This window comes from Eumetopias jubatus, unplaced genomic scaffold, assembly GCF_037043125.1.
Source record: "Eumetopias jubatus isolate StellerSeaLion01/CBP00866 unplaced genomic scaffold, mEumJub1_p1.0 scaffold_5, whole genome shotgun sequence".
Taxonomy (NCBI): domain Eukaryota; kingdom Metazoa; phylum Chordata; class Mammalia; order Carnivora; family Otariidae; genus Eumetopias; species Eumetopias jubatus.
This window is the reverse complement of record NW_028274811.1, coordinates 118,219,901-118,235,589: the sequence shown is the minus strand read 5'-3', so window position 1 is coordinate 118,235,589 and position 15,689 is coordinate 118,219,901. Positions and strand designations below refer to the sequence as shown.

At 39.0% G+C, this 15,689-nt stretch overlaps 1 protein-coding gene across 1 annotated transcript in view; it reads right to left on the bottom strand.

The window, feature by feature from the left end:
• HCN1 (hyperpolarization activated cyclic nucleotide gated potassium channel 1) overlaps positions 1 to 12,484 on the bottom strand; it is a 401,226-nt gene extending 388,742 nt beyond the window's left edge. The window contains exon 1 of the mRNA XM_028098094.1: positions 12,075 to 12,484. Coding sequence (XP_027953895.1) covers positions 12,075 to 12,484 — 410 coding nt within the window. The remainder of the gene's footprint in view (positions 1 to 12,074) is intronic.
• Between the last annotated feature and the right edge of the window lie 3,205 nt (positions 12,485 to 15,689).

Here is a 15,689-nt window from a genome sequence, read left to right as displayed (position 1 = left end):
TCTGTGTGTTAGGTTAGGCTAGCTGCACTAAATTAAAATATTCCATTTTTTGTAGGAAACGGGGAAAGACCATCTGGTTCTTGAAAATTGTGTATGAAAACCAAGACTGAGCATAATATTGCTAAAATTTCTTCATTCACTCATATTTATTGAGTGCCTACTTTATGTCAAGCATGGAGCTAGGCTTGGGAATATAGTGCTTTATACAGGGGTTATAGTTAAGCCCCTAAGGGAGGCTTAATTATAGATGAGGAAAGATCAAAACCAAATTAGATAAACAAAACATTTCATATAATATAATAAATTCTGATAAGTTCTATGAAGAAAAGGCAGGGCAGAGATATAGGGAATAACTGATAAGCAGGGTTTTGGACAAGGTTGAAATTTTACTCAGGTTATATTTGTTTATATCTTGCTACTATTATGAAAAATATTACAGGGATCATCCTTGTATCCATGAACATGTCATATTTTTTTCTGTAAGATAATTTACTAGCTTCTACATTTTCAAGAACTTTTTATAAGGGTCAAATTAGACCTTCAGAAGGAGCACTGGGTGTTATACGTGAACAATGAATCATGGAACACTACATCAAAAACTAATGATGTCATGTATGGTGATTAACATAACATAATAAAAAAAATAGACCTTCAGAAAGGTTGCAACACTTTACACAGTCTTTAGAGCACTATGTTGGAAAGCTGTGTTCCATGGCAACATTATTAAGTAATTGATGAATATTTTTCTAGGCACTCTGATTTCAGTTGTTTTTACCTTTTATAAATTTATAATTTAAATCCAATAAATTAAATTATTGGATTTAACTTTACTGCAAACTAATGAGAATGGATTTTATTCAACTATTTTAGTTGATTAATACTACTTATTGTATGGGGCGCCTGGGTGGCTCAGTCAGTTAAGCGGCTGCCTTTGGCTCAGGTCACGATCTCAGGGTCCTGGGATCGAGCCCCGCATTGGGTTCCCTGCTCCATGGGGAATCTGCTTCTCCCTCTGCCTGGCACTCCCCCTGCTTGTGCTCTGTCTCTATCTCTCTGTCAGATAAATAAACAAAATCTTTAAAAAAAGTACTATTTGTTGTATAACTTATCTTTTATATATTGATTTGAATTTTTTTTCAAGTTTTTTCAAATTTCAAATGTGGGTAGAGAGTTTATATTTTTGGCTTTTGTAGTCAGTGATTCCTTTTCTATTATATATCCTCAATCATGGTTGTTAAAATGTAGGAAAGTTACTGATATATTTTAACATATTTATCTTATAATCAGCCATCCTACTGAACTTTGCAGTTAATTTGATCATTTATCAGCTGGTTCAATCGGCTTTTTAAAGCAGGTAAACATCATCTGCAAGAAATAATTGGTGTGTTCTCTTCCCAAATATGTTTCTAGCTATAACTTTGTGCCTTATTGCACTGACTGACCCATCAAGAACAAATCTCTATTCAATCCCTGATCAAGTATCTACCCTCAGAACTAAACTTCTTGGTTGACAGGGAATTCTCTCTCCCTCTCAAGACAAGTCTTTCCAGCTACAGTCCTAATTCTTAAATGGCTTGTCCAAACAAAACTCTGTCTCCAGGTATTTTCTACCCATTGTTTTTAGCATCGTATTTCTGTGTAAAAATATTAGGTAGTTCAGGAAGTCCTAACCTGGCATCCAAAAATAAATGTGCTTACAGGGAACCACAAACCTCTTGAAATCACAGACAAAATTTTGTGAATATACGCACTTTTCTAGGACAGAGGATCCGCAGCTTTCGTTTGATTCTTAAAGTATCCTATGAGCCTGACAGCCTAAGAGTCAGTAAATGGATAGGCATGAATGATTAGGATATCAATAATTACAGCTAATAGAATTCTTGGGTTATTTATATTATTCAATACATGTACAACCATAACTAGGTGGTGTCAGCATAGATCTCTGCTGTTTTATATATCAAAAAAAAATCTGAATCCCAGACAATATATCTGTCACTAATCTTCAACCTAATTCATTACATGATTATTCAAAACAAATATCAAATTTACTGCTCAGAACAAAGAACCTTTTTAAAAATAATTATTTAAATAATGAATAACTCTTCTATAGAAAAAATAAGGAATACTATTTTCCCTATCAGTACCACTAACATAACATTCAGTATTCATTTTTTTAGCCTCTGCTCACATCTTTCAAACAACAAAGATTGTATAATTTTTAATAAGGTATTTAAAAAAAAAAAAAAACAAGGCTAACACATTCTGCAAGGGTAATAAGTGACATCTGCTTGAAATGATGTTTAAAAAAGATTAAAAAATCATTCTTTTAAATTTGCGATCTTTCTTAAATTGTATTTCCAAATAACCATTTTTCATAGGCTATTAAATTTGACAATAAAAAAAATGAAAGACTTTAGCAAGTTATGAATCATCTTATTTGGCTCATATATAACATTTAACTGATTTGAAATAAGATCCCAAATGGTTTAACTATGCCACTCTCTGATGAAAATAAAGATTAACAGGAAGGAGTACATGCAACTCAATGCCATTAGAATTTTCCCTAAAAGCTATTCTAAATGTTCACTACTGTAGCATTCTACACCAACTTAGAAGATAATAATGGTATATCCGGAAAATTTTGCAGCTAGAGGATGCATTAGAAACTTTGTAATGCTAATTGCCTCATGAGTGAAACTATTTTACATAGCACACACAGAAACTGCCATTGTACATCAGGGCTTCTGCTGCCCAGACTTCTAAGATAAAGAAACAGAACAGCCTAACAGTTAATGGCCCTGCCTTCACAGACACATGTGGTGCTTTAAAGAATTCTAAAGGTTGTTAAGTATGTACAAAGAGTATTTTCTTTTCTCAAATAGTTCACACTACTTAATTGTTTCAATTTTAATTTCATAATAATAGTTAACACACAGCATTAAGTGCAGAGCATAATTTCTAAGCACTACGTATCTAGACACTATAAAAATATTTATAATATGAACATAAAATATGTATCACTCCAACAACCTGAAAAGATACATATATTATTTTCCTCATTTTATAATTGAGGAAACTAAAGCCCAGAATTTTGTAGACCATTACATTATCATTTAGCTTACAGTACTTTTCCCACTTCTTGATATGTAAATTTCTCTTTGAAAAGTTTTAGTATTTTTTTCTGACTCAATCCTGTTCTGAAGCTTGTGTGTGATTACCCTTGGTGGGGTCTTTTCCTTTCATGATGGTAAGCACTCTCTGAGTTTCTCAGAAAAGACATTTCACTTCCTGCTATCTGGAAAATTTTGTTTAAAATGTCTCTGTTAATTCCATATGTCCATTTTCACACTTTGTTCTCATTCTGAAACTCTTTTTATAGATTTTGACCTTATGAATTATCCTTTATTTTGTGATAGTTTCTATTCTTTTTTTTTCTTTGTCCTAATTCTGAGAGGTTTCTTAGACTTTATGTGCCAACTTACTACACGTGCGTGCTTTTTTTTTCTTTTTTTTTACTTCCTGGGTACTCTTCTCATTGCATATTGTTCTTATTGCATACATAAAATATCTTCCTGAAGATATAATTTACAGACAATTTTTTAATAATGTTGTAATTTTCCTTAACCACAAATGCTTCTCTGTTCTCTGGACTTTCTTTTGCTGTTTGATTTAGTCTTTCTCTCTTATGATGGAGACTTTTCTCAAAAGACTCATAATCTTTTGCTTACAGATCACATTAGATGATAGAATAACAAAATGTAATTACAGTCTCTATGTACACATGTAAGGCTTTTTGCAAAGTCATTAGATAAAGAATAAGAATTTGTAGGCTTTGAAATGTCTCCCATTGGATGTATTTTTCTCCAGTTTCCTGCTTGGGGAGAACTGACCTGGCTCCAAGCATTCTAATGTTAAGCCTGAGAGTTCTGTATTCACAATGAAGACCCTTATTTAATCCTCCTGGTTTCAGCCTGGCTTTCCTCGAAACTGTTTCTTAATTAGTACCTCACGTCCTAAACACTTCTGGGGTTCAATGGTGAAGGACTGTGGAAGTAAAATATAATTTCTCCACTAGCCTTCTATTTCCCAAAATGTTTTTGAGATCTCTTGTTCCTCTGCTTTCTCTTCTTTCTTCTATTTATTTCTGTATCTCTGTGTCTTCTCAAATTATTTTGGAATGATTTCAAGAGGTAGGAAGAATAAATAATTAGGTTTAATCCATAATGTTCCCCTGCAGGTTAGAATTATTTATACTAGTAGGCCTTGTTTCCTTCTGGGTAAAAGAGTTGGAGTGACAGAATAAGATTCAAAAGAGCTGAATTCCTGGCCCAGTTCTTACAATCTATGTCACCATGTTCATGCTGCTTAACCTCCCTGCAGTTTCATTTAGTCATCTATCCTGGGCAGAGAGATGTAATAGTTGTGACACGTCCTTGCAGGTGGCAGTGTGGGGAGTGGATGCTAGGTATTGCTATAGGGAAAGAAAGAGCTTGCTTTATCTGGATTTACTAACTCTAAGATTAAATGTGTGCACACCCTGGTTGCTGACTAATTCTTCACCCATTTATTCAGTAATATTTGTTAAAAGTCTGTTATGTTGACTCAGGAATTTCAATTCTAAGAGAAATGAAAATTTTTCTCTGCACAAGAAATTGTACAAGAATGTTCATATCAGCAAAAAAAAAAAAGTACTGAAACATGCTACAAAACATGGATGAAACTTGAAAATATGCTAAGTGAAAGAAGCCAATAACAAAAGACTACATGCCATTCCACTGAAACGAAATGTCCAGGAAAAAAAAAATCTCTAGAGGCAGAAAGTAGATTGTTGGTTGCTTAGAGCTATGGGGGAAAAGGGAAGGGGAAACAGAAATGAGTGCTAATGGCTATGGGTTCCTACCTGGATAAAATTTTCTAAAATTGATTTGGATAATGGTTGTACAATCTGTGAACATAGTAAAAAAAAATTCAATCATACACTTTATTTTTTTAAAGATGTTATTTATTTATTTGACAGAGACACAGCGAGAGAGGGAACACAAGCAGGGGGAGTGGGAGAGGGAGAAGCAGGCTTCCCACTGAGCAGGGAGCCCAATGCGGGGCTTGGTCCCAGGACCCTGGGATCATGACCTGAGCCGAAGGCAGACGCTTAATGACTGAGCCACCCAGGCACCCCTCAATCATACACTTTAAATGAGAATTGTATTGTATCTTAATTATATCTCAGAAAAGCTTTTAAAAAATAACGCATCTGAGAAAATTTAAGAAAAAAAATCTCTTACAGCACTTTTATGGCATTAGGAATATAAAATTGAATAATGTTGAAGACATCGTGGAACGTAAATTCTAGCAAAGGGACATACATATAATGATAAATTCTAGTGAAATGAGAGATTCAGAAAATTAAATAGGGGTAAAGGCTGAGGGTGATCACAATGATTAAACTGAAAGCCAAATGACAAGGAGAAACTAACTGTGATGCAGAATGACAAAAAATTAAAAGAGAATCTTAGGCAGTGAGGTTAAATGTCACATCAAAATCTCTGGGACAGGAGAGAACTCAGCTTACTGCAGGAGCTGAAAATTTACCCAGTGGCTAGAAAACAGTGAGGGAGTAAATCATGGGTGATGAGGTTACATAGATAAATTGAAATTGTGCAAGATCTCGTAGCTCAAATGTACTCTAAAAGTAATGGGAAGCCTCTGAAGGGTTTTAAGCAGCATGATATTATTAGATATTAAATAATATTTGTTTTTTAAGATCACTCTTCCCACTCTATGAATAGAATATAGTTTTGACTTTCTCTCCTAAAACTGCTTATGTACGTCTAAACAGAAATATCAACCACCCTGTAAACATACATCACTCATAATTTTAAAAAAGGTCTCAACTGGTGGCAGTATTAAATTGGTAAAGTTGATATGGATAGAATCTGTAAAATGTTCACAGTCAGTAATTCCATTTCCCTGAACTCTGCCCAAAATATAATGAAGAGTAACACACAAAGATGTTCATTACAGCCCTACTTAAAATGAATGTATAAAATTTGTAAATAGTTGCTAATTCTGTATGTGTGTAATCAGCCTTACTAATTTAGCATTAGAGCTAATTTCTTGAAAATAAAAACAGGTCTATGTAAATAAGATGGTTCAATTGTAAATCCAGGACACATATAATTCTATTTTACTTTAACTCAGTGGTCAGTTATTAGGTGAAATGGTTCAAGAATATTATGGAGAAATTAACTAATAAACTTGAAAAGGGTCATCACATCAATTTTTGTCATTCACACTTGGGTGAAATGTGTCAGATAAACGTTCAACTCAAAAATAAATCAATGTCGCCTGAATGGCTCAGTCGGTTAAGCATCTGCCTTCAGCTCTGGTCGTGATCTCGGAGTCCTGGGATTGAGTCCCCTGTCAGGCTTCCCGCTCAGCAGGGAGTCTCCCTCTCCCTCTGCCTCTCCCCCTTCTCATGCTCTCTCTCTCTCTCCCCCTCTCTCTCCCTCTCTCAAATAAACAAATAAAATCTTTTTTAAAAATCCATGTCAATATATATATGCTTATGTGCATATAATCATATACAGATGTCCCTTGAATAGTTTCTATCCACATGCACAACACACACACAACACAACACAGAGAATTAATAGAACCAGGATGGTTTATTTTGCAAAAACATAGATAATTCCAGGATGCACCAGGAAGCATTACCACATTCCCTTGATTTTTTTTCCTGGAAAAATAATGGTAAGTTGTACATCAAGATGCCTTCACAAAGAAAATGATTTATAGAAGAAAAGTACTTAGTGTAAGTGAAAATAGTCTTTTTTCCTAGTGTATGAAGATTTTTTCCTTCATTACCACCACCTCTACTGCTAAAATATATAGTGTCGGCTTAATTTGTAGTTTGTTACTTCTTTACAGAAAATGATAAAATGAAAATTTGTCACAGACCCAGACCATGTAGGGCTATGGTCTACCATAATTTGTATTGTAATTACAAGAAACTATATTTGAAAGTCCTCATGCTTAGCCCAATTTTTGTCTCTAAGTAATGAAGAAAATTATCTTCTAAATAAAAGAATTACACTTAGAATGGCAAAATGTTCACATGAGCATCACATCAGATATACTCTGCTTGCCTCTTACTCACTTTGGGATATAAATTCATGAAGTGGAATAATGCAGAATTACAAATACTGCTTAAGTTGCTTTTCGGTGTTGATGTTGTTTTGGTTTGTGGTTTTTGACCAAGTAGATACAGCTTAATTTGATTTTGTGAAATGAGCTCTTGATAATAAGTAATATATTGTTTCAATGCATTTAAAATTCTTGCATTACTCATCAACATTCAAGTTCATAGCTGTAAGTCCACATAATTAACTGTGAATTGGTGAAAACACATCTGCCCAAAGTCTCTCAATTTATACCAAGTCCCCAAAAGTAGGTTTAAAGGGAAAGTTGCTCAGAAAAGAATGCAAGACCTCTTGTAATATTTTAGTAGTATAATACCACAGTCATATCTATCAAATGCAATGAAATAGTGAAACATTAAATAAAATTTAGCTTTGTAACTTACACATATACCAAGAAAAAGTAATGAAAGAAATTCATACTTCCAAATCTTTCAAATAATTTCACTTTAATTGGGCCTAGAGCCCCTAAGAAAAACTTAGTTGAATTTATAAGCTATAAAAAGGTTCACCTAACAGAGAAAATAAATAAATTCTTAAGGTTGATTTTGGCTGCGATGATATGGAAAGCAAATAACAGGAGCATTGCTGAGAGAGTAGACTACACTCAGCACAAAGATAACATAACAGTAGGCTAATTAGTCCTTAAAGCCCAGAAGGTTGAATTGTTTTTTTCATGAGAAGCTCCCGGAAACAAAGGTTTCTCTGACATACTGTGTAATATGGGTGAAGCCTCCCTTCACTAATGAACACATCTGTGACCTCTAACAGCACTACTATTGTGGCTGCATCACAGGCAGAGATGCGAGGCCAGAAATGGCAACATTTCAGGAAGTGACTCCCATCCCTAGAGTCCTTGTGTGCTTACGACACAATAAGCTTTTCGTACAGTTACTCACACTGATTGACGAGAAGCAGAAGAAATAACAAGTCAAGATATAAAATCTCCTCCCTTACCAGAGGCAAGATGTTGGCTGACAATATATATGAAACGGGAGCATTATCTATAAAAGAGCCCTTATATAAGTGTGATCCCGGAAAATAACGTCAGCATCCCTGAAATGGCAAATAGTCTGGTGATAAATTCTTTCAAGGTAAATTACCCAAATAATAAAAACCACCTGCAAAAGTACTCTACTCTTCCAATCCATCTGAACAATTGTATCATAACCATGGATTGGCTCTGAAAGCACAATGCTATGCCAGTGTCCATTTTTTATTAAATAAATTAAAAGTAAAATTTTAACTAATAAATATATAACCACTGTTAGTGATCGCAAAAAAAAAAAATCACATTTAACCACCTAATTAGATACTTGTTTTTGTGTATGTTGTGCACATGAAACTCAGTAAGACTGAGACCACGTCCTCACTACACAAAGATCAGTGTAATTTTACTTTTTAAGTAACAATAGTTTCCCTAGTTTGGGGGATTATATACCATGATATAAACAAGAACATAAGCTTTTCTTTACTAAACTCTCTAGCTCCCACCTAATCATTTCCAAAAAACAAAACAAAACCAAGTCTTATGAGATCAAAATTAAAGTCTATGTTCCTTCGGCAGGCTCTAGGGGAGAGAATCCGGTCCTTGCCTTTTCCAGCTCTCAGACACTGAATGCCTTCCTTGGCTCCTGGGACATCACTGTGATCTCTGTTTCCATCATCATGCTTCCCTTTCTGCCACCCAGTTATTTCTAACAGTATTGGGAGTATTTGATATTTGACTCTTCTTTAGTCCCTGAAGGTTTCTAACATCATCCTCTCCTGAGAAAGAAGGGAAATACAGAGCCTCTGCCCTACTTACACCGGAGGTAGGAGAAAACTACCTGCCAGACACAGCAATAGCTCTCTTGGGCCAGTGGGTGAGAGAAGCACCTAGCTAGCTCTGCGGGAGTCTCAGTGGGAGCACAGCCCGGGCACCAGAGGGAAGTGGAAAGGGACTTGCCTTGTAAGTCATGCTGAATAGGGATATTAGATCATCAGCACAGTGTTAAAGTCCTGACATTCCCTGGAGTAGCAGGCTCACACTACACACAGCAGTATCAGGCTGACCAAAGAGCAGAATGAGTAAACTTTCTTGGCCATGCAAAAGCTTATGAAAGTATTAAGTTAAAAAAAAAAAAAACTTTATTTCCAGTATCTCCCCATCCCTCCATGGAAATTTATTCTTGAGTGTCACTTTCTCGGTGGCTAAATTATTACTGAATGTAAATTTGGTATTGTAGGAATCATAGCAAAACTCTGCCCTTAAAGTGCCTTCTTCAGGAAGGAGCCTGAGGTGAACAGATCATAATCATAACATTTCTATTATGTTAGAGATTATTCCCATATTGCTTTTCCTTTAGGAAAAAAGTACTGCTAGAATTTTGTCTTTCTTATTTCTGCTTTTGTCATTACATTATCCTGACATGTTACAGGTTTTGAGAAATCTTCTATTGGTATTGAGAGCATATAAAAATATTAATGAAATAATAAGATTTAAATGTCTTAACATATGCAAATAAGTATGTACATGATTACTTCCTTAGTTTTTTGTTTCAGAAAACTGGTATAGATTGTAATTATGAGTTTTAAAATCTATCTTTTTTCAGAGACCTTCCAGTTAAAAATCTAAACCTAGTAATTGTTTGATTTATGTCTGTAATTTCCTTTCTCCAGCTATACAAGAGAAAATCAAATATTGCAAACTACTCCACACTGGAGTTTGTTTAGAGTATTACCTCACTTTTTAATTATTTCTCATTTCCTTGAAATGTATGATAAAAATAAACCATCATCTGATTTCAATTTATTTCTTATTTTGTAACATTTTTTGTTGTTTTTAAAAGATATTTTGTCTTATATGACTCACTTGAGAAAATGTGGAGAATCTTTAACTTTATGAATTTCATTCACTCAAAAGATACTGGCGCATCATTCCAATTCCTGAAAGGTGGCTCTATGTTTTTATCCAGTAGGTGGTGAAAGTTTAATTATTTAATATGTGCCACCATTTTGAAAAGTGTGATCTCTTTTCACATTATTCAAGAAATAAAAGTATCATAAGTACTCAAGAGTGATCACTTAACTGAGGTAAAATTAAAGTGTAGCATTTTATTTACATGTGAATAGTGAACCACATATATTTCTGGAAACACCATGCTTACTTTTGTTATTAAGACTAAAGGCTGTTTCCATGTAAACTTTTTTCATGATAAAAAGGTAATAGGTTGCAACATATTTCCACTGAGGATTGAGAGAGAGATAATATTCTACATTTGACTTTAACCTTTAAAATTCTAAAGAACATGACAATCTAATACACCTGAAAACAAGGTCATTTATAAATTTGCTTCTATAAATATCTTCCTGATGAAGGAAACGTGGTTGATTATTTAGTAGATCCTCTTAATGTAAACATTCTTCCAGTCCAACTCTTTGCCATAGACTATAGATGTCATTAGATTTTATAAGTCCTCCTTTGGACTTTGTTACATGTTTTTGCAAATAAGAACCTTAAAACGATACACTTCCTAAATTCCATTCACTCTATGCACAAATAACAGAGGCTACTGATATCTGAGACAATATATAAATTTCAGAGAAGGTGGAGATAGTCACTCCAAGGCTTTGCGTGGCCGGAGTTTGGGTTTTCCACAGCTAATACCATTCAGAACTGTGGACAGCTCCTATCAAGGCATGGAGTTGATGGCAATTTCCCTTAACTCAAAAGTAATGCTTTCTATTGCTGTATTTGTTTGCTGTTTAACAGATGCCTATTAAAACTGCAGAGTTTGCACACATACTCCTTCCACTGATTCCTTTGCGAAAGAGTTCAGTTAAATAATAAATAATAAATGCCACCCTGAGTTTTATCATTTTAAATGGAAAGCCCAACCTTATTCGGGAGTTGCAGGGTGTGCGCACGCTAATAAGAGGATCTACTTCACGACCTTCATTTGATAATCTCTAAACAGGCTTATAACCGAAAGAATACTTGGGCGACAAATAAGATGGGGAAACGTCTTAATTTTAATTCTCGGAAACAGTTTCCCTGCCAGCTGACAGCTCTCTGCCCTTGTTCCCGAGCTGGGAAACGGGGAAAGAGATTTCTGAAACAGACTTGTAGTCAAGGTCAAGAAAGGGTGTCTCTCGGTTTCAGGAAGGGGGCCCTGGAAACGCCCCCTGCCTCTGTTTCGGGAACTCGAAGCTTCCTACCACGCTGCTGCCCGACTTAGCGCCTGTTCCACTGATACCTCAAGTCAGGGACGATCCAAGCGCAAACTGCCCTTCCTCAGCCTGCCAGCCACTATTCTGAAGAAATGCACTGAGGATGCCCAGTGCCTATAAGCAGATGAAAAACAGATTAACATTCCCCAGGGGCGAGAGCGGCTGGAACAGCTAGGACCTGTGAGTCACTGTCTCCGCTTGCCCCATCCTCTCCTCCAGCCCAGGAGCGCCTTTTTCCCCTTCTGAGGGACCCACTTCTGGGGGAAGCAGCGCGAGGAAGGGAGTCACCCCAAAGACGACTTTCTGGCCGCTTCCTTACACTCTCATCTCCGAAGTAAAAGTTTTTCTGGCACAACTTAGCATCCTCCCATCTGGGGGTCACCGTGGACTTCTTCCCCGATGTGTCCTCAAAGTTCACGAGGCAAAGGAGGCGAGCCTCCCTGGGATTCCCGGGCAACAGGAGCTCCTCATCCCACCCCCTCCTCGGCGTTAACTAGTTGAAGAGTCGAGCCAGCTCAGCCCGAGTGGAAGCCGCCAGCAGCGCCACCCCCCGCCCTCCCGGCAACCCCTCCCTCCGAGTCCCCGGGCGCCCCCTCCCAGGCGCGGGGGAGCGTGTTGGAGGGCGCGCCCGGAAGGGAGGGTGGGGCGGCGACAGGGAGTCCTCACCTGAAATCACTGTAAGGGTGGATAATCCAGAAGCCTGCAGTTTTAACCCTTTCCTGCTCCTTCTCCACCGCCTTCTGGCTCCCAAACATGCGGAGCGAGAATTTGTTGACCCCGGGCTGCAGCATGGAGGTGAACTGCCTCTGCATGAAGCCGTACTGCCGCCGGGGGCCCTCGGCGTCCTCGAAGCCCCCAGCCGGTTCCTCGCCGCCGCCGCCGCCGCCGCCGTCCACCTTGAAGCACACCGAGTTGCCGTGCTCCTTCGCGCCGGCCCCGCCGCCCCCCGGCGGGGTGCCCAGGCGCTTCTCGGCCGCGGCCGACCCTGCGCCCGTCGCGGGCGCCTTGGCGGGGAAGACACTGTTGCCATCGTCCCGGCTGTTGGACGAGGAGTTGAGCTTGCCGCCTCCTTCCATGCCCGGGGGACGCGGCCGGCGACGGCGCGGGCTCCAGACTCGCCGGCCGCCCGGCGCCGGGGGGCACGAAGCTGAGGGGGCAGGGGCCCGAGCTGGCTGCCGGCGAGCCCGGCTGCCCGTCGCGGCGGCGGCGGCGGCGGCGGCGGCTTCTGCTTCCCGCCCGCGCCGCTGCTCCCTGCGCGCCTCGCTCCCGCCGCCGCCGCTGCCCTCAGTGGCTGCGCTCCAGGCTCCGCCGCGGCTGGTGCTGAGGCTGAGGCTGCCGGAGCGAGGCGAGGCTTCGCTCAGCCCTCGCGCGCCAGCGCCTCCCCTCGGCTGCCCTCTGCTGGCCGGAAAGGGTCTCTCCCCGCCTGCACAGCGCGCACTCGCCCTCCACTCTTGCTCCACTTCTGCCCAGCGTGACATTGAACTCAGGAGCCCTCCGAGACCTTTATCTGCACAGATTGTGAGAGACTTGATATACGTTTGCACGTAAGAGGAGAGAGAGAAGCAGAGATGCAAAGAGACAGAGAAAGACTGAGCTAGCGGATGTATGTGCGGCCAAAAGAAATAAACATCCTGAAACTCACTGAGGCATCGTCACCTTGTCTGAACGCCTGTTCGAATCATGTTACAGATAGGAAAAGGGAGAGAGGCTGTCTCGGCATGCAGAAAATTCACGTGTAAAGCTAGATGTACATAATAAAGTAAGATTTGATAATGGATAATAAATTTCATGAGTAAAAGGGAAGTTGTGTGTGTGTGTTGGAAGGAGGCAGACAGCGAAAGGGACTAGGTCTGGGTAATCGGGAGTAATCAGCTGCTTGGGGCTTTTCAGATGAAGATGTGACACCAAGGGACAGACAACTGACCTCCTTACACTTGTCCTTGTTTATTCCTCCCCAGCGTCTTAAGCAGGGGATGGGATTTCTTTCTTCCCAAGGCCACTCACATCAACACACATGCAAACAAGTCTTCCAGCTGCCAACACTGAGAAAAATGTGTTAGGGAAAGCTCGCCAGAGCTGACCTATCTTTTTAGATAAGTTATGTAATCAATAAAACACACTAAGCAGCATGCATGTTGGTCAGTGTTCACCTACACCTTGCCAGGAAGCCAAGATGTCTTGGAATTTAGGCAGAATGTAATCACCATTTCGGAAGGGGGAAGTATTCTCAAGAGAGACTTACAATGTGCTAGTGATGCTGAGGAAAGCATTCTGAGATTCCTCCTAACCCCTCAGTATCTCTCAGACACACCAGATTAGTTAAAGAAAGCAAGATGTGCTGCCAAACTCGCCAGTCACTCAGCAGGGCAGCTCCAGAGTCTGAGAGCTTCAAGACTCCCAAATGTCCCAAAACATCTGTTCCAGATCCAAGCATCGCCTTCCTGCCCACAGCCTCTTTGAAGGAAATCCTGCCCTGCCAAGAGTCTCCAATCCAGTGGGTTCCTGTCAGTTACAGCCACACGTTGGGAGGAGGGAGTCTATGGCTCTCTGGCAACCAATGGCCTAGGGTGAAAAAAAAAAATGGGTGGGATCCATAGTGGTCTCTTCCTGAAAAACTGAGCAGCCATGAAGCCAGTTAACAATGGGAGAAGCAAGGCCAAAGACAAAAGAAGACAACTGGCTGCCCTCTCGAGGAGTTAACAGCCTGAGAAAGGAAGCAGAGAACAGAGAAAAGAGTGGAAAGCAGCAAAAACAAGAAGCCATTAGGCCTAACTGTGTTCTAATTCTGTAAGATTCCCCTTACCATTCTACTTACCATACTCTACGCGAAATCTCCTTTTTCAGTGAGCTCCATCCTGACTCAGACACCATCTGTTTTCAACTAATCAAAAACCCGAGCCCTCAGAAGTAAGTATAGGTGGCCAAATTTCAATGGTAAGAAATGGGGAAACTAGGAACAATATAGTGCTCTGATCTAGCAGGGTAGGGACTCTGGAAATCCCAGGGGTCACATGAGGATACCAGGTGCCAAGGACAGAAGGAAGCCAAAGGGATGGATAAAAACAAACACTGACTAAAGCACAGTTCTTCCTAAGAAAGGCCCGATTACTCAGGCAGCTTGTCTTTATTAGACTAAAGATGTTCCTTACTTTTCTCCTATTCTGTATGCTCCTCCAATCACTCTATTTTCAGTCATGGGTATGACAATGTATATTTTAACATAAATTTTAAATTTTATAATAATTTAAAAATATACCATCTAAAATGTTATGCTGAGTTTAAGTCAGTTTCTCTTTTCTTCTAGCCAATCCTTGTATTTGTTCTATTTCAGCTTAATCTTAATCATGACCAGGCATTTATGTGAGTCAGAATTTTTCTCAGTTTCAATGTCCATACTAAACTAATAGAACAGAATTACTTAAAACATGTTTTCAAAATACAACAAAGAAATGTCTACATAGGGTCACAAGTCGTTGTTTGCTCCAGGTACAGCTTTTAGGCCACCATCATTCATTTAAACTCTCAAAAAAAAATACATTGTTTTTTTAAATTTTGAGAATGTGTATGTTATATCCATTTACTAACTTAAAAGATGTCAGCAAGAGAAAGTCAAGTTTCTTCACCTGACTTTCAGACTGTTGATTTAAAGTTGTTTAGAAGGTAGACTTAAATGAAAAAACTTACGTAGAAGTTGCAAGAAGATTAAAACAGAATGAAAGCTATAAAAGAATGAAAGCAGTGAGAGACACAGACAGACACACAGACAGAATCGGCGAATATATTTTAAAATGTGACCCAGTCATGAAACTAGACTTCTGGGGCTAGAATGGACAAATTTCTTCCATTATTTAATTTTCTCTTTTATTTCTGAACTCATAGCATGAGTTAGAAAAGTTTTTTGACCAAGTTAGAAATCAGGGACTGATTATTTGCTCGAGCAGTTTTGGGGAGATAAGAATTACAGATAAGAGCCAAATTAGGCTCTGCAATTCTTTATCTTGACACTCCCCAGCCCCAGACCTAAATTTTACTTTCCTATTGTCACTTCCTTTTCTCCATCACTCCATCCCCCTCCTCCAACCCACTCCAGACACGATGTACCCCCTAGGACATATGTACCCCCAGGACAGGCCTAATTTTGAGGATAACCTCTCTTAGCAAGTTTCCATGTCTGTTCATTAATAAACTCTCTCAGGCTGAAATCCACTGGGCTCAATTAGAATTTTTCTTTTTCCCCAGTCATCTTTGAGGTAGGACTACCATCATGTCTGACTCTATGTC